Source organism: Nerophis lumbriciformis, linkage group LG12, assembly GCF_033978685.3.
Source record: "Nerophis lumbriciformis linkage group LG12, RoL_Nlum_v2.1, whole genome shotgun sequence".
Taxonomy (NCBI): domain Eukaryota; kingdom Metazoa; phylum Chordata; class Actinopteri; order Syngnathiformes; family Syngnathidae; genus Nerophis; species Nerophis lumbriciformis.
The window spans coordinates 10,430,646-10,454,579 of record NC_084559.2 but is presented as its reverse complement, the minus strand read 5'-3'; the positions used below and the strand labels follow the sequence as shown (position 1 = coordinate 10,454,579).

The window sequence follows — 23,934 nt, the reverse complement described above, 5'->3', positions numbered from 1 at the left end:
GCAAGACCGAATCCACCCAAAAAAAACTTAACAAGAAGCCAAAAAGTGCAAAAACAACATTGCTCGCGCCGGAGGAGCCGTGAACGACTGCAGGGACACAACATTAGGGACACCTGCAGACTGCAGCACGGATTTCATATTTCATTCATTCACAACTCCTCCAACACCAACACCACTGTTCCCACACTTATAAGTAAAGGTAAGACCATAATAACCTTTTTTTTAATTAAATGTGCTTTTTTGTGTGCTACAGTTTGTATGCATAAAGTTAAAGTTAAGTTAAAGTAGCAATGATTGTCACACACACACTAGGTGTGGTGAAATTTGCCCTCTGCATTTGACCCATTACCCTTGATCACCCCCTGGGAGGTGAGGGGAGCAGTGGGCAGCAGCGGCGCCGTGCCCGGGAATCATTTTTGGTGATTTAACCCCCAATTTCAACCCTTGATGCTGAGTGCCAAGCAGGGAAGAATGCTGGTATGAGCTTTTAAATGGTGAATAAGATACTCTTTAGGGTTCATATGTTTGTAAATCTGACTGTGATGAAGTCAGTGCCTCACCAGCCATCAACCTCACCGCACGTCACTGATATATATATATATATCCATCCATCCATCCATCCATCCATCCATCTTCTTCCGCTTATCCGAGGTCGGGTCGCGGGGGCAGCAGCTTAAGCAGGGAAGCCCAGACTTCCCTCTCCCCAGCCACTTCGTCCAGCTCCTCCCGGGGGATCCCGAGGCGTTCCCAGGCCAGCCGGGAGAGATAGTCTTCCCAGCGTGTCCTGGGTCTTTCCCGTGGCCTCCTACCGGTCGGACGTGCCCAAAACACCTTCCTAGGGAGGCGTTCAGGTGGCATCCTGACCAGATGCCCGAACCACCTCATCTGGCTCCTCTCCATGTGGAGGAGCAGCGGCTTTACTTTGAGCTCCCCCCGAATGACAGAGCTTCTCACCCTATCTCTAAGGGAGAGCCCCGCCACTAGGCGGAGGAAACTCATTTCGGCCGCTTGTACCCGTGATCTTGTCCTTTCGGTCATGACCCAAAGCTCATGACCATAGGTGAGGATGGGAACGTAGATCGACCGGTAAATTGAGAGCTTTGCCTTCCGGCTCAGCTCCTTCTTCACCACAACGGATCGATACAGCGTCCGCATTACTGAAGACGCCGCACCGATTCGCCTGTCGATCTCACGATCCACTCTTCCCCCACTCGTGAACAAGACTCCGAGGTACTTGAACTCCTCCACTTGGGGCAAGATCTCCTCCCCAACCCGGAGATGGCACTCCACCCTTTTCCGGGAGAGAACCATGGACTCGGACTTGGAGGTGCTGATTCCCATCCCAGTCGCTTCACACTTGGCTGCGAACCGATCCAGTGAGAGCTGAAGATCTTGGTCGGAGGAAGCCATCAGGACCACATCATCTGCAAATAGCAGAGACCTAATCCTGCAGCCACCAAACCAGATACCCTCAACGCCCTGACTGCGCCTAGAATTCTGTCCATAAAGGTTATGAACAGAATCGGTGACAAAGGGCAGCCTTGGCGGAGTCCAACCCTCACTGGAAACGTGTCCGACTTACTGCCGGCAATGCGGACCAAGCTCTGACACTGATTATACAGGGAGCGAACTGCCATAATAAGACAGTGCGTTACCCCATACTCTCTGAGCACTCCCCACAGGACTTCCCGGGGTACACGGTCGAATGCCTTCTCCAAGTCCACAAAGCACATGTAGACTGGTTGGGCAAACTCCCATGCACCCTCAAGGACCCTGCCGAGAGTATAGAGCTGGTCCACAGTTCCACGACCAGGACGAAAACCACACTGTTCCTCCTGAATCCGAGGTTCGACTATCCGGCGTAGCCTCCTCTCCAGTACACCTGAATAGACCTTACCGGGAAGGCTGAGGAGTGTGATTCCACGATAGTTGGAACACACCCTCCGGTTCCCCTTCTTAAAGAGAGGAACCACCACCCCGGTCTGCCAATCCAGAGGTACCGCCCCCGATGTCCACGCGATGTTGCAGAGTCTTGTCAACCAAGACAGCCCCACAACATCCAGAGCCTTAAGGAACTCCGGGTGGATCTCATCCACCCCCATATATATATATATATATATATATATATATGTATATATATGTATATGTATATGTATATATACATATTTTTTTTGTTTGTTTTAACTTGGGACTTCTCCCAGGCCAGATTTTGGACGCTTGTATGTGGTATTTGTCATGTGTGGTTCTCAAAATCATGTTCTACTTCAACATTTGCACATATAGTAAGTAAGTCAGATAAGACGAGCCGCTGGCAATGCAGAAGGGCTTCATGTTCTCTATTAGCAGCTGCGCACAGACACATTGCCTCAAGGGTAAAGTGTTTCGCCTGCGTGGATTTCTATTGGAAATCATTCCCCCACTTGTTCCGCAAGCTTTCTGCCCATCAACAACCAAAGCTGGGTGGCCATTTAAAAACTTGTTCTATGCCCTTTTCTGCTTGTATGAACACAATCAGCAGAAAAGGCTAGGAATAAAAAGCACACATACAGCTGTCTCACAATCATTCCGATGATTAATCACAGACATTCGTCATGGCCATAATCCTTATGAACTGTTTTTTTAGGGCCCGCATGGCCCATTGTATAAGGACTCCCAAAGGGAGTCCTTATGCAATGGGACATAAGGACCTATTGAATTTGTAAGGTTTTATTATTATTATTCTTCCGCAACTTTGCGCTGTAATTTGACCCCCTTAGCATGCTTCAAAACTCACCAAATTTTACACACACATCAGTAATATACGGCAAAACCAAACCCCAAAACTCAAAATTGCCCTCTACCGCCCCCTAGAAAGAAAACTGCTTATAACTCCCAGTACGAATGTTGTAAGAGACATGAAACAAAAACCTCTATGTAGGTCTCACTTAGACTTAAATTTAATTTATTTATTTCCTCGGCCAAAAATCTACAGGAAGTTTGCTATTCCCCCTTCAACACTAAATTTGAGTAAAAACAGTCACTTTTGCCTCTTTGAGCTGTAATTTGACCCCCTTAACATGCTTCAAAACTCACCAAACTGAACGCACACATCAGGACTGGCAAAAATTGCGATCTAATAAAAAAAACCTAACCCCAAATTTAAAAATTGCGCTGTAGAGCAATTTTTGAATAAAACGGAGAAAAAACTGCTCCTCGGAAGAAAGAAATGACAAAACTGCCTGTAACTCCCACTGGGAAGGTCGGAGAGACATGAAACTAAAACTTTTCCGTAGGACTCACTTAGACCTACATTTCATAAATTGACAACCCCCAGCAAAAATCTACAGGAAGTTTGCTATTCCCCCTTCAACACAACATTTTTGTAAAAAACGGTCACCTTCCTTCAAAAACTATCTCCTCTGAGCGCGTTTGTCGTTTCGGCTTCAAACTAACACAGGAGAGAGATTGAACTCTTGTGATTAAAACTACAGAAGCGCGTTTTTATAACTGCTCCGGTTTTGATTTTATGAGCCTTCAAAGAACCGCTGTGCTGATGCTGCTGCGCTGCTGTTTTTTTAAGATGGCTGCTTAAAAGCAGGAAGCACCAACGTGCCCACACAATGCAGACAAGGTAGGTACACTAGACAAAAGTATTGGGACACTTCAGACTAAAACTTGACAAAAGTATTGGGACACTTAGGACTAGCACCTGCCAAATACGCGGGCCCGACCAACGCTGCTTGCAGCTTTAATTATTATTATCATTCCGCAACTTTGCGCTGTAATTTGACCCCCTTAGCATGCTTCAAAACTCACCAAATTTTACACACACATCAGTAATATACGGCAAAACCAAACCCCAAAACTCAAAATTGTGCTCAAGCGCCCCCTAGAAAGAAAACTGCTTATAACTCCCAGTACGAATGTTGTAAGAGACATGAAACAAAAACCTCTATGTAGGTCTCACTTAGACTTAAATTTAATTAATTTATTTCCTCGGCCAAAAATCTACAGGAAGTTTGCTATTCCCCCTTCAACACTAAATTTGAGTAAAAACAGTAACTTTTGCCTCTTTGAGCTGTAATTTGACCCCTTAACACGCTTCAAAACTCACCAAACTGAACGCACACATCAGGACTGGCAAAAATTGCGATCTAATGAAAAAACCTAACCCCAAATTTAAAAATTGCGCTCTAGAGAAGTTTTTGAATAAAACGGACAAAAAACTGCTCCTAGAAAGAAAACTGCTTATAACTCCCAGTACGAATGTTGTAAGAGACATGAAACAAAAACCTCTATGTAGGTCTCACTTAGACTTAAATTTAATTAATTTATTTCCTCGGCCAAAAATCTACAGGAAGTTTGCTATTCCCCCTTCAACACTAAATTTGAGTAAAAACAGTAACTTTTGCCTCTTTGAGCTGTAATTTGACCCCCTTAACACGCTTCAAAACTCACCAAACTGAACGCAAACATCAGGACTGGCAAAAATTGCGATCTAATAAAAAAAAAACCTAACCCCAAATTTACAAATTGCGCTGTAGAGCAATTTTTGAATAAAACGGACAAAAAACTGCTCCTAGAAAGAAAACTGCTTATAACTCCCAGTACGAATGTTGTAAGAGACATGAAACAAAAACCTCTATGTAGGTCTCACTTAGACTTAAATTTAATTAATTTATTTCCTCGGCCAAAAATCTACAGGAAGTTTGCTATTCCCCCTTCAACACTAAATTTGAGTAAAAACAGTCACTTTTGCCTCTTTGAGCTGTAATTTGACCCCCTTAACACGCTTCAAAACTCACCAAACTGAACACACACATCAGGACTGGCAAAAATTGCGATCTAATGAAAAAACCTAACCCCAAATTTAAAAATTGCGCTGTAGAGCAATTTTTGAATAAAACGGACAAAAAACTGCTCCTAGAAAGAAAACTGCTTATAACTCCCAGTACGAATGTTGTAAGAGACATGAAACAAAAACCTCTATGTAGGTCTCACTTAGACTTAAATTTAATTAATTTATTTCCTCGGCCAAAAATCTACAGGAAGTTTGCTATTCCCCCTTCAACACTAGATTTGAGTAAAAACAGTAACTTTTGCCTCTTTGAGCTGTAATTTGACCCCCTTAACATGCTTCAAAACTCACCAAACTGAACGCACACATCAGGACTGGCAAAAATTGCGATCTAATGAAAAAACCTAACCCCAAATTTAAAAATTGCGCTGTAGAGCAATTTTTGAATAAAACGGAGAAAAAAACTGCTCCTCGGAAGAAAAAAATGACAAAACTGCCTGTAACTCCCACTGGGAAGGTCGGAGAGACATGAAACAAAAACCTCTCCGTAGGTCTGACTTAGACCTACATTTCATAAATTGACAACCACCAGCAAAATTCTACAGGAAGTTTGCTATTCCCCCTTCAACACAACATTTTTGTAAAAACCGGTCACCTTTCTTCAAACATTATCTCCTCTGAGCGTGTTTGTCGTTTCGGCTTCAAACTAACACAGGAGAGAGATGGAACCGCTTTTGATTAAAAGTTATCGAAAGAGTTTTAATACCGGCTCCGGTTTTGATTTTATGACCCTTCAAAGAGCCGCTGCGCTGATGCTGCTGTTTTTTCAAGAAGGCTGCTTAAAAGCAGGAAGCACCAGCGTGCCCACACAATGCAGACAAGGCAAAAGTATTGGGACAATTCGGACTACAAGTAGACAAAAGTATTGGGACACTTATGACGAAAACTGAACACAAGTATTGGGACACTTACACTGGAAAAAAAATATTGGGACACTTACGAATACCACTGAACTAAAGTATTGCGACACTTAGGACGAAAACTGGACAAAAGTATTGGGACACTTACACTGGACAAAAGTATTGGGACACTTATGGCAACTACTTGACAAAAGTATTGGGACACTTAGGACTAAAACTGGACAAAAGTATTGGGACACTTAGGACTACCACTGGACAAAAGTATTGGGACACCTACACTGGCCAAAAGTATTGGGACACTTAAGACTACAACTTGAAAAAAGTATTGGGACACTTGGGACTAAAACTTGACAAAAGTATTGGGACACTTAGGACGAGCACCTGCCAAATACGCGGGCCCGACCAACGCTGCTTGCAGCTTTAATTGTTTTTGTTTGTTCCAATTTCAATGGGTTTTATCTGAATGTCTTACGGGAGACATATCATTAAAACTTAGGGCTGCAAATAACGACTATTTTGATTCTCGAATAGTCATTGACGACCTTAAGTATTTCCTTACTCATTGTATATTCATTTCTTTATTCACTGTTGTGTCACAAATAGACAACAAACAAATTGGTTAAAGGGGAACATTATCACCAGACCTATGTACCGTATTTTCCGCACCATAAGGCGCCCTGGGTTAGAAGCCGCGCCTTCAATGAACGGCATATTTCAAAACTTTGTCCACCTATAAGCCGCCCGGTGTTGTAAGCCGCATCTAACTGCGCTAAAGGAATGTCAAAAAAACAGTCAGATAGGTCAGTCAAACTTTAATAATATATTCAAAACCAGCTTTCTAACAACTCTGTTCACTCCCAAAATGTACGCAAATGTGCAATCACAAACATACGTATATCAACATGGACAGAGCTGCGTGAAAAAAGCCACCCGGCCTCTTCGCGTAAACTTAAACTTACCTTAACCACTCGCTCATCTTTTCTTCATCCATCCCTTCGAGTTAGCTTTTATGATGACGCCGGCTGGAAAGGTCTCTTTTGGCAAGGTCTTCCTTTTGAATATCACCATGGGTGGAAGTTTCTGGCCATTAGCATGGCAAGCTAGAACCACAGTGAAGGATGACTTCTCATTCCCTGTGGTGCGAATATTCACCGTACGTGCTCCCGTTGTATCCACAGTGCGGTTCACAGGAATATCAGTTGCTGTGAAATAGTAATCCGTGTGCGGATGGAGAGATTGCGTCTTTTCATGAACCGGATCCCTGACGCTTAGTAGGAGCCATTTTGTGGTCTTTACAGATGTAAACACACAAAGGAAATGAAACGTACGGTATATCCGCGCGCTTTTTCTTCATCTACGCGGGCGGGTGGTTGCTTACAGTAGAAGAAGAAGCGCTTCCTGTTCTATGGGGGCGGGTGCTTACCTTGGCGGTTGCTTGCGTAGAAGAAGAAGCGCTTCCTGTTCTACCGGGAAAAAAGATGGCGGCTGTTTACCGAAGTTGCGAGATCGAAACTTTATGAAAATGAATCGTAATATTAATCCATATATAAAGCGCACCGGGTTAAAAGCCGCACTGTCAGCTTTTGAGTAAATTTGTGGTTTTTAGGTGCGGCTAATAGTGCGGAAAATACGGTAAGCGTCAATATATACCTTGATGTTGCAGAAAAAAGACCATATATTTTTTTAACCGATTTCCGAACTCTAAATGGGTGAATTTTGGCGAATTAACTATTCGCTCTCGGAGCGATGACGTCTCAACGTGACGTCACATCGGGAAGCAATCCGCCATTTTCTCAAACACCGAGTCAAATCAGCTCTGTTATTTTCCGTTTATTCGACTGTTTTCCGTACCTTGGAGACATCATGCCTCGTCGGTGTGTTGTCGGAGGGTGTAACAACACGAACAGGGACGGATTCAAGTTGCACCAGTGGCCCAAAGATGCAAAAGTGGCAAGAAATCGGACGTTTGTTCCGCACACTTTACCGACGAAAGCTATGCTACGACAGAGATGGCAAGAATGTGTGGATATCCTGCGACACTCAAAGCAGATGCATTTCCAACGATAAAGTCAAAGAAATCTGCCGCCAGACCCCCATTGAATCTGCCGGAGTGTGTGAGCAATTCAGGGACAAAGGTCCTCGGTAGCACGGCAAGCAATGGCGGCAGTTTGTTCCCGCAGACGAGCGAGCTAAACCCTCCTGGATGTCTTGGCTCACACCGTCCCAAGATGATCAAGAGAAGAATATCGACCCTAGCTTCCCTGGCCGGCTGACATGAGGGTATGTCTGCAGGATTCTTAATAGGACTAGTTGTTAAAGATCCCTAAATATTCAGCACAACAATTAAATGGGGTTGGAGATGTCCTCTTGGGTGGGGTGGAGTTTGGCAATAATCATGTGGTGCCACCAGTACAACACATCTTCAGTTGTGTTCCCCGACGTCATTGGGCGTTTCGGCCATTTATCACAAGACACCCTCTGCCGAGGTTGGCCCACCACAGGCTGATCAGACCTGGGTGTGTGTCGCATGGTGGCACCACGTGGTTATTTGGCAGCCCATGCTGCATCCCTGCGCTTCAGCCACAGCCAGTGACTGCTCCGTTCTGCTGCGGTGGCAAGTTCTTTAATAGCCTTGCGTTGGGCCTGTCCTCTGATTCCTACTTCTTTCAGGAGCCTTGTGGTGGAACTGGCTACAAAGCCTCTACAGCCCACCTCCACTGGCCACACCTTCACGTCCCAGCCCCTTGCCTCTGCTTCAGCTGCCAAGTTGGCATATCGCAGCCTCTTCCGTTCGAATGCTTCATCGACGGCGTCCTCCCATGGGACCGTTAGCTCAACGATGAAGACACGGCGGCAGGACATGGACCAGAGGACCAGGTCTGGGCGCAGGCTGGTTGCTGCAATTTCGGGTGGGAAGATAAGCCTCTGGCTGAGGTCTACCCGCATTTCCCAATCTCGGGCTGCGTTCAGTGGGCCTAAGTCTGGAGGTGATGGCTTGGTCCGCCGTTTCTCTCCTTCCCGGATGAAAGTTGTTTTGTGTGGGAAGGTAGCCTGAGCATTTAGAGGCATGGCATTGGTGACTACTCTCTTGTTCTCAAGTTCGGCAGCCAAGCACTTCAGTACTTGGTTGTGGCACCAGGTGTATCTCCCTTGAGTCAGACTGGTCTTGCAACCAACCAAGATTTGTTTGAGGGTTGCTGGGGCTGTACACTGGAGACAGGCTGGGTCCTCTCCATACCAGAGATGTAGGTTGGTTGGAGAGGGCAGGACATCATATGTGGCTCTAATGATGAAACTTAGTCTTTTAGACTCCATGCTCCATATTTCGTTCCACGTGATTGTTCTCTTCTCCACGCCCTCCCACCTTATCCAGCGGCCCTGCTGGGCTTGGGAGACTGCCTTGGCACGCCTGGCTGCTTCCTCCTGGTGGCGCACTTCCTCCACCACCATGTGCCGCCGTTCGGTTGCAGTTGCCTTTTGCCACGTGGGTGTTGTTGCTTCCAAACCAAGGCCCCCTCTGCCATATTGGACATGCCCCACTATATCCCGGTGTCTGAGGGCAGTCTTTGCCACTGTGACTGCTGCAGATGGATTCCATTTCCTCCCTGCCGCTAGGGTTGGAGCAGCACCTCTGACGAATGGGTCCCGGGATTCTGTGAGAGTCATTTCCAGCCTTGATTTGGCACATTTGTACTCCTCCACCACGCTTGAGATCGGTAGATGAGGTAACATTTTGAAAAAAAATTCGAAAAATATAATAAGCCACTGGGAACTGATTTTTAATGGTTTTAACCATTCTGAAATTGTGATAATGTTCCCCTTTAAAACTGCTATGATACGAAAAGGGGTAGCATTTTAAGACATGCTGCAATGAAACAGCTGAAAATATGACATTAAAATTGTACGCATGTTCCAAATAAACTGACACCAACCAACCAACCAGTTTCCTTGACTCAGCCACGCTCCAATAAGTTGTAGGCTTCCATGCTTTTCCCAAGTTTGTATCTACTTTTTGTGGTAAGATTTAGGCCCCTTGCATACTCGGATACACTATATTGCCAAAAGTATTTGGCCACCCATCCAAATGATGAGAACTAGGTGTCCTAATCACTTGGCCCCGGTGTATCAAATCAAGCACTTAGGCATGGAAACTGTTTCTACAAACATTTGTGAAAGAATGGGCCGCTCTCAGTGATTTCCAGCGTGGAACTGTCATAGGATGCCACCTGTGCAACAAATCCAGTCGTGGAATTTCCTCGCTCCTAAATATTCCAAAGTCAACTTTATTATAAGAAAAGGGAAGAGTTTGGGAACAACAGCAACTCAGCCACCAAGTGGTAGGCCGCGTAAACTGACAGAGAGGTCAGCATAGTGCAAAGACTTTCTGCACAGTCAGTTGCTACAGAGCTCCAAACTTCATGTGACCTTCCAATTAGCCCACGCACAGTACGCAGAGAGCTCTATGGAAAGGGTTTCCATGGCCGAGCACCTGCATCTAAGCCATACATCACCAAGTCCAATGCAAAGCGTGTGATGCAGTGGTGTAAAGCACGTCACCACTGGACTCTAGAGCAGTGGAGACGCCTTCTCTGGACTGATGGGCGGCATGGCGTAGTGGGTAGAGCAACCGTGCCAGAAACCTGAGGGTTGCAGGTTCGCTCCCCGCCTCTTACCATCCAAAAATCGCTGCCGTTGTGTCCTTGGGCGGGACACTTCACCCTTTGCCCCCGGTGCCACTCACACCGGTGAATTGAATGATGAATGATAGGTGGTGGTCGGAGGGGCCGTTGGCGCAAAATTGCAGCCACGCTTCCGTCAGTCTACCCCAGGGCAGCTGTGGCTATGAAAGTAGCTTACCACCACCAGGTGTGAATGATTGATGGGTTCTACATGTAAAGCGACTTTGGGTACTTAGAAAAGCGCTATATAAATCCCAGTTATTATGATGAATCACACTTTTCCATCTGGCAATCTGATGGATTTGGTTTGATTCTGGGTTTGGTGGTTGCCAGGAGAACGCTACATTTCGGACTGCATTGTGCCGAGTGGGAAATTTGGTGGAGGAGGAATTATGGTGTGGGGTTGTTTTTTTCTAGGAGTTGGGCTTGGCCCCTTAGTTCCAGTGAAAGGAACTTCGAATGCTCCAGGATACCAAAACATTTTGGACAATTCCATGCTCCCAACCTTGTGGGAACAGTTTGGAGCGGGCCCCTTCCTCTTCCAACATGACTGTGCACCAGTGCACAAAGCAAGGTCCATAAAGACATAGATGACTGAGTCTGGTGTGGATGAGCTTGACTGGCCTGCACAGAGTCCTGACCTGAACCCGATATAACACCTTTGGGATGAATTAGAACGGAGACTGAGAGCTAGAGATGCGCGGTTTGCGGGCACAATCGCGGAGTTTATTTAAAAAAAAAAAGAGATGGACACTTTTACGGAGCGGAGAAGGGACGCCTCGCCGCGGCCGGCTCATGACGCCGGCCGCGGCGAGGCGTCCCTTCTCCGCTCCGTAAAAGTGTCCATCTCTTTTTTTTTTTTTTTTCTGTTGTGGCATATGCAGCATATGCCCGCCACCCCCGTGGCCGGGGGCTCGTAACAGGGGTCACTCCGCGCGCTCCGCCCGCGCAGCTTACCTGCCCGCCACCCCTGTTGCCGGGGGCGCGTAACAGGGGTCACTCCGCGTGCAGTGCGCTCACAAAAGGGGTGGGGCTCACCCTGGTTGATATAGACAGCAGGACGGTGGCCATGGAAGTCGGAACCCGCTAAGGAGTGTGTAACAACCCACCTGCCGAATCAATTAGCCCTGAAAATGGATGGCGCTGGAGCGTCGGGCCCATTCCCGGCCGTCGCCGGCAGCGAGACGCGCTTGGAGGTGCGCTCAGCGCGGCTCCCATATGATTGCGCACTGGTGTGCGTCTGGGTCGTGACAGCGTGGCACGCGAATGTCTGTGCTGCATTGGATCAGTCTCCTTTCTTTAACAGGCAAAAGCTTTATAACCTCACTAATGCCTTGCATCGTCTATATTAGATATATAACAACGGGCGGGTGCGGGCGGATGCGGTTCTGATCAAATGTTACATCGGGTGGATGGCGGATGGTTGACGACTTTCTGATGCGGTTGCGGATGAAATAATTGCCTATCCGCGCATCTCTACTGAGAGCCAGGCCTTCTCCACCAACATCAGTGTGTGACCTCACCAATGCGCTTTTGGAAGAATGGTCAAACGTTCCTATAAACACACTCCGCAACCTTGCGGTCCCCAGGCTTACTTTTTAACACTATTATCTGTCAGGTCACATCTTAAGTGCTCTGGGACAAAGACCCATAAAAAGCACTCTATTTATTCAGTGTACCCAACTGTGATGTTTTTATTCTAGAAAGTGGGTTGCTATATTCTTCTTGCAAGAAAGATGCGCCTTGAGTAAGTACACTCCGTAAAATAATATCCTCAATAGGTTGTATTCAGTCACGTGACTTTTGAACGGAAGTAAAAGAAAGCGGTGGTCCACCAAATAAACATGGCTAATGTGCAGCAAACCACCTTTAAAATACACTATATTGCCAAAAGTATTTGGCCACCTGCCTTGACTCACATATGAACTTGAAGTAAATGTGTGTTAGTCATGTATGATGTCTTTTTGTTATTTATTTATTTATTTATTTATTTTTTTTGTGTGATGTGTAATGTCTAGTGTTTAAATGTACGGCAGTGACAATGAATTTCCCCAAGGGGACCAATAAATCTAATCTAATCTAATCTAAGTGCCATCCCATTCCTAACCCATAGGGTTCAACATGACCTTTTTGCAGCTATTACAGCTTCAACTCTTCTGGGAAGGCTGTCCACAAGGTTGCGGAGTGTGTTTATAGGAAATGTCCACCATTCTTGCAAAAGCGCATTGGTGAGGTCACACACTGATGTTGGTGGAGAAGGCCTGGCTCTCAGTCTCCTTTCTAATTCATCCCAAAGGTGTTTTATCAGGTTCAGGTCAGGACTCTGTGCAGGCCAGTCAAGTTCACCCACACCAGACTCAGTCATCCATGTCTTTATGGACCTTGCTTTGTGCATTGGTGCAAAGTCATGTTGGAAGAGGAAGGGGCCCGCTCCAAACTGTTCCCACAAGGTTGGGAGCATGGAATTGTCCAAAATGTTTTGGTATCCTGGAGCGTTCAAAGTTCCTTTCACTGGAACTAACTCCTGAAAAACAACCCCACACCATAATTCCTCCTCCGCCAAATTTCACACTCGGCACAATGCAGTCCGAAATGTAGCGTTCTCCTGGCAACCTCCAAACCCAGACTGGTCCATCAGATTGCCAGATGGAAAAGTGTGATTCATCAGTCCAGAGAAGGCGTCGCCACTGCTCTAGAGTCCAGTGGCGACATGCTTTACACCACTGCATTTGCATTGGACTTGGTGATGTATGGCTTAGATGCAGCTGCACGGCCATGGAAACCCATTCCATGAAGCTATCTGCGTACTGTGCGTGGGCTAATTGGAAGGTCACATGAAGTTTGGAGCTCTGTAGCAACTGACTGTGCAGAAAGTATTTGCACTATGCTCTTTAGCATCCGCTGACCCCTCTCTGTCAGTTTACGTGGCCTACCACTTGGTGGCTGAGTTGCTGTTGTTCCCAAACTCTTCCATTTTCTTATAATAAAGCCGACAGATGACTTGGGAATATTTAGGAGTGAGGACATTTCACGACTGGATTTGTTGCACAGGTGGCATCCTATGACAGTTCCACGCTCGAAACCACTGAGAGCGGCCCATTCTTTCACAAATGTTTGTAGAAACAGTCTCCATGCCTAAGTGCTTGATTTGATACACCTGTGGCCGGGCCAAGTGATTAGGACACCTGATTCTCATCATTTGGATGGGTGGCCATTGTTGCGTTTTGGACCAGTTGTTCCTCCCAGGGAATTCAAGTCACAATTCGCTCCCAAGTTCTTTCCGACACTTAAAGCTGAGTTGAAAAACCACCAGAGTCAGAATAGGTATTTTGTTGTATATTCTCAAAGCTTTGCCAATATACATTTTGATTGAGACCAGTCTAACCCTAGAACCTTCTATCGCGCCTCCCAAAATGGTCTGTCTTCCCAACGCCAAAAACCTCTCTTTCCTTCCCCCTCCCTAGCCATAACACAAGCACAACGCCTCCCTAGCCATAATACATTCCAAAGAACTCAAGGTTAACACACACAGTTTGCTTGCTGACAGAGCATCAAGAGAAGAAGTGGAAAACACGAGCTGTTTTCAAATATGACAAAGAAATGGAAGAAGTACAACTTAAATTCGGATATATGTAAATATCTGCCTCCGACACCATATACTTTTGGCAATATAGTGTACCTGTTAGAGATGCGCGGATAGGCAATTTATTTCATCCGCAACCGCGTCAGAAAGTCGTCAACCATCCGCCATCCACCCGATGTAACGTTTGATCAGAACTGCACCCGCCCGCCATCCGCCCGCACCCGCCCGAAGTTTTATTTACGGAGGCAATAATTGAGCATGGACTTCCAATCGCACTGGCTGATCACATGGGACAGTTAAATGTTTGTAATGCAACCTTTAAAAATCATTACACGGTGATCGCGGTCCCAAAAATAAACTTTTCTTGCATGATAATGTCCAGAAAAATTCGCTTTATATTACTATAGAGTCCTTTTAACGAATGAGTTTGATGGTTTATCACAAACCTTAATTGAAAGAAGTCCTTTGTTCTCCTGCACCATGCGCGCGTGCACTTTGGCCTTGCTTCGTGTTTGGTGCGCAATCCTGTCGGCTGTATTTCACAGCACGACATTCTGTTAAAAGTGTTTATACTATTTATGCTTTCAAGTCCAAGTTGAAGAAATCTTGTTAAATGTTGACAGCATAACTACCAAAATACAGAAGTATGTCCTTAATATTTTTGCAGTGCTATTTCTGTTGAAAAGTTAAAATGATTACATTAGAGATGTGATGTGCCACTTTTCAAGTGTCTGATGGCTTAAATTAATTTTCATTAATTTTTCATATTTTGAATTCTTTTGAAAGGCTTACAAAAAAACTACATTTGAATTGTAATTCCATGCTATTGACAGGACTATTAATTTTAATGAAGTTAGCTTACCATGTTTACAGTATGATCATTGTGATAGAAATGTGAATTTTAGGCACAGAATATTTTTTACAATTGAACAAGGCAGTAGATTATACAAGCTTGGACAGAAAGTTAATAATGACACCAATTTTTTTTTTAATGGAATTGTTTAGTACTGTTTTACCATTTGTTTACTGTAAAAAGTGTTTATACTGTTTATACTTTCAATTAACAAATTGAAATCTTGTGAAAGGTTGACAGGATAACTGGCATTAACTGTCAAAATAATTTCAAACTATTGAAGTAAGCTTACATAATAAACATGCCAATCAACCCATATGATTTTTGCTGTAATATTTTTGTTTTGAAAAGTCACTGTGACTGATAGAAAAGTGATGGTTTTAGCAACATTTTAACCTGTCTGAATGCTAATAATCATTTTGCGTCGGGGGGCAAAGCCCTGAACCCTCCACCAGGACTTTGTCATGGACCTACCGGGGCCTGCGGCCCTTGGACCCTGGCTACTAGGTTTTTCTGATTTCAAAAGTTGGCAGGTATGGTGAGGTTATAAAGCTTTTGCCTGTTAAAGAAAGGAGACTGATCCAATGCAGCACAGACTTTCGCGTGCCACGCTGTCACGACCCAGACGCACACCAGTGCGCAATCATATGGGAGCCGCGCTGAGCGCACCTCCAAGCGCGTCTCGCTGCCGGCGACGGCCGGGTATATGGGCCCAACGCTCCAGCGCCATCCATTTTCAGGGCTAGTTGATTCGGCAGGTGGGTTGTTACACACTCCTTAGCGGGTTCCGACTTCCATGGCCACCGTCCTGCTCTCTATATAAACCAGGGTGAGCCCCACCCCTTTCGTGAGCGCACTGCGCGCGGAGTGACCCCTGTTACGCGCCCCCGGCAACAGGGGTGGCGGGCAGGTAAGCTGCGCGGGCGGAGCGCGCGGAGTGACCCATGTTACGAGCCCCCGGCCACGGGGGTGGCGGGCAGGTAAGCTGCTTACCTGCTGCGCGTGACGCCGGCCGCAGCGAAGGCGGACGAGGCGGGGTGTCGGTGCGGTGGGCGCGGTAGTGACCCTGGACGTGCGTCGGGCCCTTCTTGCGGATCGCCTCAGCTACGGCTCCAGGTGGGGCCCTCTCGGGGGAAGGGGCCTCGGTCCCGGACCCCGGCGAGGCGTCCCTTCTCCGCTCCGTAAAAGTGTCCATCTCTTTTCTTTTTTTTTCTTCTGTTGTGGCATATGCAGCAGGTGCCTGCTCGTTTTTCGTATGTGGGTAACAACATTTAACTATGTATATATATTTCCGAATTGGTTTAACTGCCACCCGCAAAAAAAAAATAAAAAAAAATAAAAAAATAAAATATCTAATTAATCCGCCCGACCCGACCTGCGCGCGGATAAAATCTTATTTTTTTAAATTTCATCCGCCTGATCCGCGGATAATCCGCGGACTCCGCGGTTGTGCCCGCAAACCGCGCATCTCTAGTACCTGTATATATACAGTATTTTTCCTACTCATCATTTCTCATTAAGACAACATCGCAATGATTTTGTTACTTTACAAGATATACTGTCCATTATCTGAAATAACTTTAGTATCAAAAGTATCAATATTTTAATTTGAGAATCAATATTAGAACATAGATATTTGGTCGGAGGATCCGCTGGTTCAAGGTTTTTAGCACAATGAGACACAAATGTTGTCTGTCTTCTCTCTTCCAGAACGCCTGCAATGATTGGCTGCTCGTTTGTGGTGGATCGTGATTACTTTGGAGAGATCGGTCTGCTGGATCCTGGTATGGAGGTCTACGGAGGGGAGAACATTGAGCTCGGCATGCGGGTAAGGTTCGATTTTCATCAAAAGTTTACTTTGAATCAATTCACTCTTGGAGGAAGCTTTGATGGAAAAACTTGCGATAAAGACAGTAAATGATTTTGAATGGAATAAAAAGTAGAATGGAGAAGTCGTGGCAGCTTCTAGAAGTAAAGACGGACAATGCAGACCTCATTCAAACATTACGTGATACAAGACTCTCAACATGATGAAGAAGTGTTGTTGTTTTTTTCTTTAGATTACTTTTTAATGTACAGATTGCATCACAGCTGCTGTATAGACATAGCAGATTGTGTTTAAATTAAAAACAAATGAAGGTGTGTAGTGAATAGTTCATGGACTGGTGTGGCAAAATATGTATTTCAAATCTGGTCTACAAGTTTTCCCCTTCGAATGAATCCCCCTGGAGTCCTACGTGGACTGTTGGAAGGATTTTTCTATGATCCTCCTTAACTCTTGTTGCGTCAGACCAGTTCTTCCTCCCAGGGAATCTAAGTTACTGGTCAATCCCATGTTCTTACGATGACATATATGCTGAGTAAGAAAGATCATCTAGACAGAATTGGAATATTTTCAAGTTTTACTAAAGCTTTAGGAGGTCAACATAACTAATACATTCATATCGGCTACTCTAGTTGATCTGGCATTCCAACGGAAAAGCCAACTCCTTTGCACACAAAGAAAACCCCCATCTCTCCCCCTTGCAACACTGAGAAGGAAAGAGTGGGTGTTGTTTTTCACATTCCAAGGGTTAAGACACTAAACAGACAATCTGAAGACAAAGAGAGAAACTAGTAGAATATACAAATGAAAAGTACTAGATGATCCAAACATGGCTTTGAATAAAGAAATAACTCTTGAACATATATGCATTCTCTACACTCTGTTGTCATCCAAGTCTTCAAAATGGGTCTCCTTGATCACCGCATTGATTTTACCAATCAGCACAGTCATGTTTTTTTTGTTTGTTTTTTACCAAGAACGGTCAAATGCTCAGGGTCATGGTCATGGTCCTGCCACAACTCACAACTCTTCATGCACTCAAGATCTTTTTGTAGACATGCTTCTAGATCATCTGGCCCGGAGTAGATGATGCCCCTCACATTGACGAATACAACAGTATTAATTAATAAAAAGTATTGGAACTTTTCCGACACAAATCATGCTCTGCAAAAACAGAGCTGAGGAAATATAAAATAAAAAAGACTATTTTAGGGGGGAAAAAATACCTAAAACTATTGAAAGTGTCGGTTTGTTTGGTAATTATATTTGATAAGGCGTCCTAAATTAAGATTTGTATATCTAGAAATTAGCAAGACTTTTAGGATAGAAATATTGTATTTATTCTGGAGAAAAAAACATTATTTAACTTGCAATTCTTAAACAAGATGTTGTAGAATCCTTAAACAAGATTTTCTATGTGGAAAACCAAAAAATCTTATTTGAATATGTATTTAACATAACATTTAACATATTAAACTAGAATAGTCAAAATATAATTATTCATGCTAAAATTAAGATTATGATGTAAAGTGAATGATGTAAAATACAAACCCCAAAAGCAGTGAAGTTGTCACATTGTGTACCGTATTTTCCGCACCATAAGGCGCCCTGGGTTATAAGCCGCGCCTTCAATGAACGGCATATTTCAAAACTTTGTCCACCTATAAGCCGCCCGGTGTTGTAAGCCGCATCTAACTGCGCTAAAGGAATGTCAAAAAAACAGTCAGATAGGTCAGTCAAACTTTAATAATATATTAAAAACCAGCGTTCTAACAACTCTGTTCACTCCCAAAATGTACGCAAATGTGCAATCACAAACATACGTATATCAACATGGACAGAGCTGCGTGAAAAAAGCCACCCGGCCTCTTCGCGTAAACTTAAACTTACCTTAACCACTCGCTCATCTTTTCTTCATCCATCCCTTCGAGTTAGCTTTTATGATGACGCCGGCTGGAAAGGTCTCTTTTGGCAAGGTCTTCCTTTTGAATATCACCATGGGTGGAAGTTTCTGGCCATTAGCATGGCAAGCTAGAACCACAGTGAAGGATGACTTCTCATTCCCTGTGGTGCGAATATTCACCGTACGTGCTCCCGTTGTATCCACAGTGCGGTTCACAGGAATATCAGTTGCTGTGAAATAGTAATCCGTGTGCGGATGGAGAGATTGCGTCTTTTCATGAACCGGATACCTGTCGCTTAGTAGGAGCCATTTTGTGGTCTTTACAGATGTAAACACACAAAGGAAATGAAACGTACGGTGATATCCGCGCGTTTTTTCTTCTTCTACGCGGGCGGGTGGTTGCTTACAGTAGAAGAAGAAGCGCTTCCAGTTCTATGGGGGCGGGTGCTTACCTTGGCGGTTGCTTGCGTAGAAGAAGAAGCGCTTCCTGTTCTACCGGGAAAAAAGATGGCGGCTGTTTACCGAAGTTGCGAGACCGAAACTTTATGAAAATGAATCTTAATATTTATCCATATATAAAGCGCACCGGGTTATAAGGCGCATTGTCAGCTTTTGAGAAAATTTGTGGTTTTTAGGTGCGCCTTATAGTGCGGAAAATACGGTAAATAGTAAATAAAAAGAGAATACAACAAATCCTTTTCAACTTATATTCAATTGAATAGACTGCAAAGACAAGATACTTAACGTTCAAAAAGGTAAACGTTATTTTTTGCCGATATTAGCTCATTTGGAATTTTATACCTGCAACATGTTTCAAAAAAGCTGGCTCAAGTGGCAAAAAAAGATTGAGAAAGTTGAGGAATGCTCATCAAAGACTTATTTGGAACATCCCACAGGTGAACAGGCTAATTGGGAACAGGTGGGTGCCATGATTGGGTATAAAAGTAGATTCCATGAAATGCTCAGTCATTCACAAACAAGGATGGGGCGAAGCTCACCACTTTGTCAACAAATGCCTGAGCAAATTGTCGAACAGTTTAAGAACAGCATTTCTCAAACAGTTATTGCAAGGAATTTAGGGATTTTACCATCTACGCTCTGTAATATCATCAAAAGGTTCAGAAAATCTGGAGAAATCACTGCACGTAAGAGATGATATTACGGACCTTCGATCCCTCAGGCGGTACTGCATCAAAAACTGACATCGGCGTGTAAAGGATATCACCACATGGGCTCAGGAACACTTCAGAAAACCACTGTCAGTAAACTACAGTTGGTCGCTACATCTGCAATTGCAAGTTAAAGCTCTATGCAAAGCGAAAGCCATTTATCAACAACACCCAGAAATGCCGCCGGCTTCGCTGGGCACGAGCTCATCCAAGATGGACTGATGCAACGTGGAAAAGTGTTCTGTGGTCTGACGAGTCCACATTTCAACATTTTTTTGGAAACTGTGGACGTCGAAAAGAGGAAAAGAACCATCCGGATTGTTATAGGCGCAAAGTGTAAAAGGCAGCATGTGTGATGGTATGGGGGTGTATTAGTGCCCAAGGCATGGGTAACTTACACATCTTTGAAGGCACCATTAATGCTGAAAGGTACATACAGGTTTTGGAGCAACATATGTTGCCATCCAAGCAACGTTATCATGGACGCCCCTGCTTATTTCAGCAAGACAATGCCAAGCCACGTGTTACAACAGCGTGGCTTCCCATTGAAAATATGAAGCCTAAAATACCACAAGGGAGACCCCCGGACTGTTGAACAACTTAAGCTGTACATCAAGCAAGAATGGGAAAGAATTCCACCTTAGAAGCTTCAAAAATGTGTCTCCTCAGTTCCCAAACGTTTACTGAGTGTTGTTAAAAGGAAAGGCCATGTAACACAGTGGTAAAAATGCCTGTGACCACTTTTTTGCAATGTGTTGCTGCCTTTAAATTCTAATTTGCAAAAAAAATTAAAACAATTCTCAGTGTGAACATGAAATATCTTGTCTTTGCAGTCTATTCAATTGAATATAAGTTGAAAAGGATTTGTTGTATTTTATTTGTATTTACCATTTACACAACGTGCCAACTTCACTATTTTTTGGTTTTGGTAAATAAATATCTCTTAAAATTTGTGATATTTATAGAAATAAAAAATTTGGGAAATAATGTGCAGTGTACATGTTTTGATGTTTTTTTTTTAATTATTATTAACAAACCAATGTGAAGATGTCCACCAACTTTAATAAAACCAGCTTTTGAAAACTACCCAGCCAACTTTGAAAGTTGTGTGTGTTATTTACACAACTGTTTACACACAAACCTTAATCAACGAAAAAACAATCCTTAGGTGGACGTATTGATCATACTTGCCAACCCTCCCGGATTTTCCGGGAGACTCCCGAAATTCAGCGCCTCTCCCCTGAAAACCTCCCGGGACAAATTTTCTCCCGAAAATCTCCCGAAATTCAGGCGGAGCTGGAGGCCACGCCCCCTCCAGCTCCATGCGGACCTGAGTGACGTGTTGACAGCCTGTTCACACGTCCGCTTTCCCACAATATAAACAGCTAATGATGGAGGGCGAGTTCTTGGTTTCTTATGTGGGTTTATTGTTAGGCAGTTCCATTAACGTCCTCCCAGCGCGGTAACAACACACAACAACAGCAGTCAAGTTTCCGTCCCCCGTAAAGCAGTTGGTCTGCCGTAAACAGCAATGTTGTGACACTTTTAAACAGGACAATACTGCCATCTACTGTATATGCATATGTGACCCACCCATAATGTGTCACACTTTTGTGTTGATTCATTTATTTTATTTTGTGCGTTGAATTCGTTTTTGGAGCTGTCATTACACATTTATCAGTACTCACATTGGTCAGTAGGGGGCAGTAGGGCGTTTCTTCCCAATTGAATGCAATCACCTGCAGACCGGAAGTGTCTTGTCATTCTGATGAGCGCGACCAGTCTGTGAACAATTGAAACGTCCTGTGTGCTTTTTCCTCCTGTATAACAGGTTAGTTTTGGTGAATCAACTCACTGAATAATATCCATGTGATCTTTATAAGTTTAAGTACACATTCTGATGGTGGAGCCTCACTCTAAAGTGTTTGTGAGTTGTAGTTTGTATTTGTGAATTAATCCAGTGCACAGCTGCAGTAATCAATACAAAAAGGCGACGTGAGTGCGCAATGTTTATATAGGAACTTCTGATCCTATCTCAGACTCCCAAATTAGAGCTCCCGTTTTCTTATTGATTTTATAATGTATATTTGTATAATGTGTGTGTTCTGAAACAGTGACAGAGAATAGAACAAGGATGGACAATTCAACCCTTAACTCAACAATGAGTAGATGAGTGTTATGTGTGTGTAAATGTGTAAATAAATGAACACTGAATTTTTATTTATTTATTTATATATATACATATATATACATATGTATACATATATATATATATATGTATGTGTGGGGAAAAAAAATCACAAGACTATTTCATCTCTACAGGCCTGTTTCATGAGGGGGGGTACCCTCAATCATCAGGAGATTTTAATGGGAGCATTCGCATACCATGGTTTATATAGGGCACAGAGTGGGTGGGTACAGGCTGGCCTAGGGGCGTGGTGATTGGCTCATGTGTTACCTAGGAGGTGTTTCCGTCTATGGCGGCATGCTGTTACAATTTCGCTGCGCTTGTTGAGGGATGACAGGTCTGGACGGTAAATAATAAACAGTTTCTCTTTCAAGCATAGGTTGCATCTTTTATTACCACTATTGTAAGGTGTGCTGGATGCAAGAATTTGCCATGTTATTGAATATTCAACATTATTGTCTTTGAGGTCCCAAATGTGTTTGCTGAGTTCTGTGGTATTTCGCAGGTTTTTGTTCCTGAAAGAAGCCTTGTGATTGTTCCATCTGGTTTTGAATTCTCCCTCGGTTAATCCTACATATGTGTCGGATGTGTTAATGTCCTTGCGTGTTACCTTAGATTGGTAGACAACTGATGTTTGTAAGCACCCCCCGTTGAGAGGGCAATTAGGTTTCTTTCGACAGTTACAGTCTTTGTTGGTTTTGGAGTCGCTCTGTCTGTCTGTCTATATATATATATATATATATATATATATGTAATAAAATATATATATGTATATAGCTAGAATTCGCTGACAGTCAAGTATTTCTTATATATATATATCTTAACCACGCCCCCAACCACGCCCCCCGCCCCCCAACCCCCCACCTCCCGAAATCGGAGGTCTCAAGGTTGGCAAGTATGGTATTGATGCATTTCTGAGAAAGGAAGTTTTGAAAATAAATAAATCAGACAAAATAACTAATGCATGATTAGAAATATAAACATTTGAATTAACAACATTTTAATGAGTAGTACTCATTTGTTTCACTGTTCATATCTCATAAAGATGTTTCGCAAGTCGCTTATCCTTTTCTTTTTCCCAATGGGCGCTATCTTAAGATACAAAAAAACCCAATGGCATCAGCATGAGCCAGGATTTAAATGTGAAAAAGCTAGAATTTCTCAGTTTGAAGTACAGGCAAAAATAACATTTATGCAGATTTACAGCCAACCCAAAGGCCATCTTGCTGCTGCGTAGAATCAAAATTAATGCTTCATGTGAGGCAAAGACTTGGTGAATAAATTGGTTTTGAGATTCAACGCATAAAACCAAATGGAACCATTTTGGCTCTAAACATATGCCTGAGCGTGTCACCATGTGACATGCTTGAGAGCGAACCTTTAACGTCCCTTGTAATCAAATGGGAATCTTAAGATGCTTAGGTTCAAACACTGATGACATCTATTAAACAAGACAAAAGGCAAATAATCAAACAGAGACAGAATTAAATTCCCCAAGCAGAGCCTGGGGAATCTGTGGTGGGCTCTCCTATTTCTGGGGCTGAGGTTGCCGAGGTAGTTAAAAAGCTCCTCGGTGGCAAGGCCCCGGGGGTGGATGAGATCCGCCCGGAGTTCCTTAAGGCCCTGGATGTTGTGGGGCTGTCTTGGTTGACAAGACTCTGCAACATCGCGTGGACATCGGGGGCGGTACCTCTGGATTGGCAGACCGGGGTGGTGGTTCCTCTCTTTAAGAAGGGGAACCGGAAGGTGTGTTCCAACTATCGTGGGATCACACTCCTCAGCCTTCCCGGTAAGGTCTATTCAGGTGTACTGGAGAGGAGGCTACGCCGGATAGTCGAACCTCGGATTCAGGAGGAACAGTGTGGTTTTCGTCCTGGTCGTGGAACTGTGGACCAGCTCTATACTCTGGGCAGGGTCCTTGAGGGTGCATGGGAGTTTGCCCAACCAGTCTACATGTGCTTTGTGGACTTGGAGAAGGCATTCGACCGTGTACCCCGGGAAGTCCTGTGGGGAGTGCTCAGAGAGTATGGGGTAACG

The 23,934-nt window shown here is 44.2% G+C and overlaps 1 protein-coding gene across 1 annotated transcript in view; it reads left to right on the top strand.

Annotated features, from left to right (window-relative positions):
* Positions 1–23,934, top strand: part of galnt9 (polypeptide N-acetylgalactosaminyltransferase 9) — a 331,066-nt gene that overhangs the window by 189,005 nt on the left and 118,127 nt on the right. Inside the window, exon 6 of the mRNA XM_061985891.2 lies at positions 16,523–16,640. Coding sequence (XP_061841875.1) covers positions 16,523–16,640 — 118 coding nt within the window. The remainder of the gene's footprint in view (positions 1–16,522; positions 16,641–23,934) is intronic.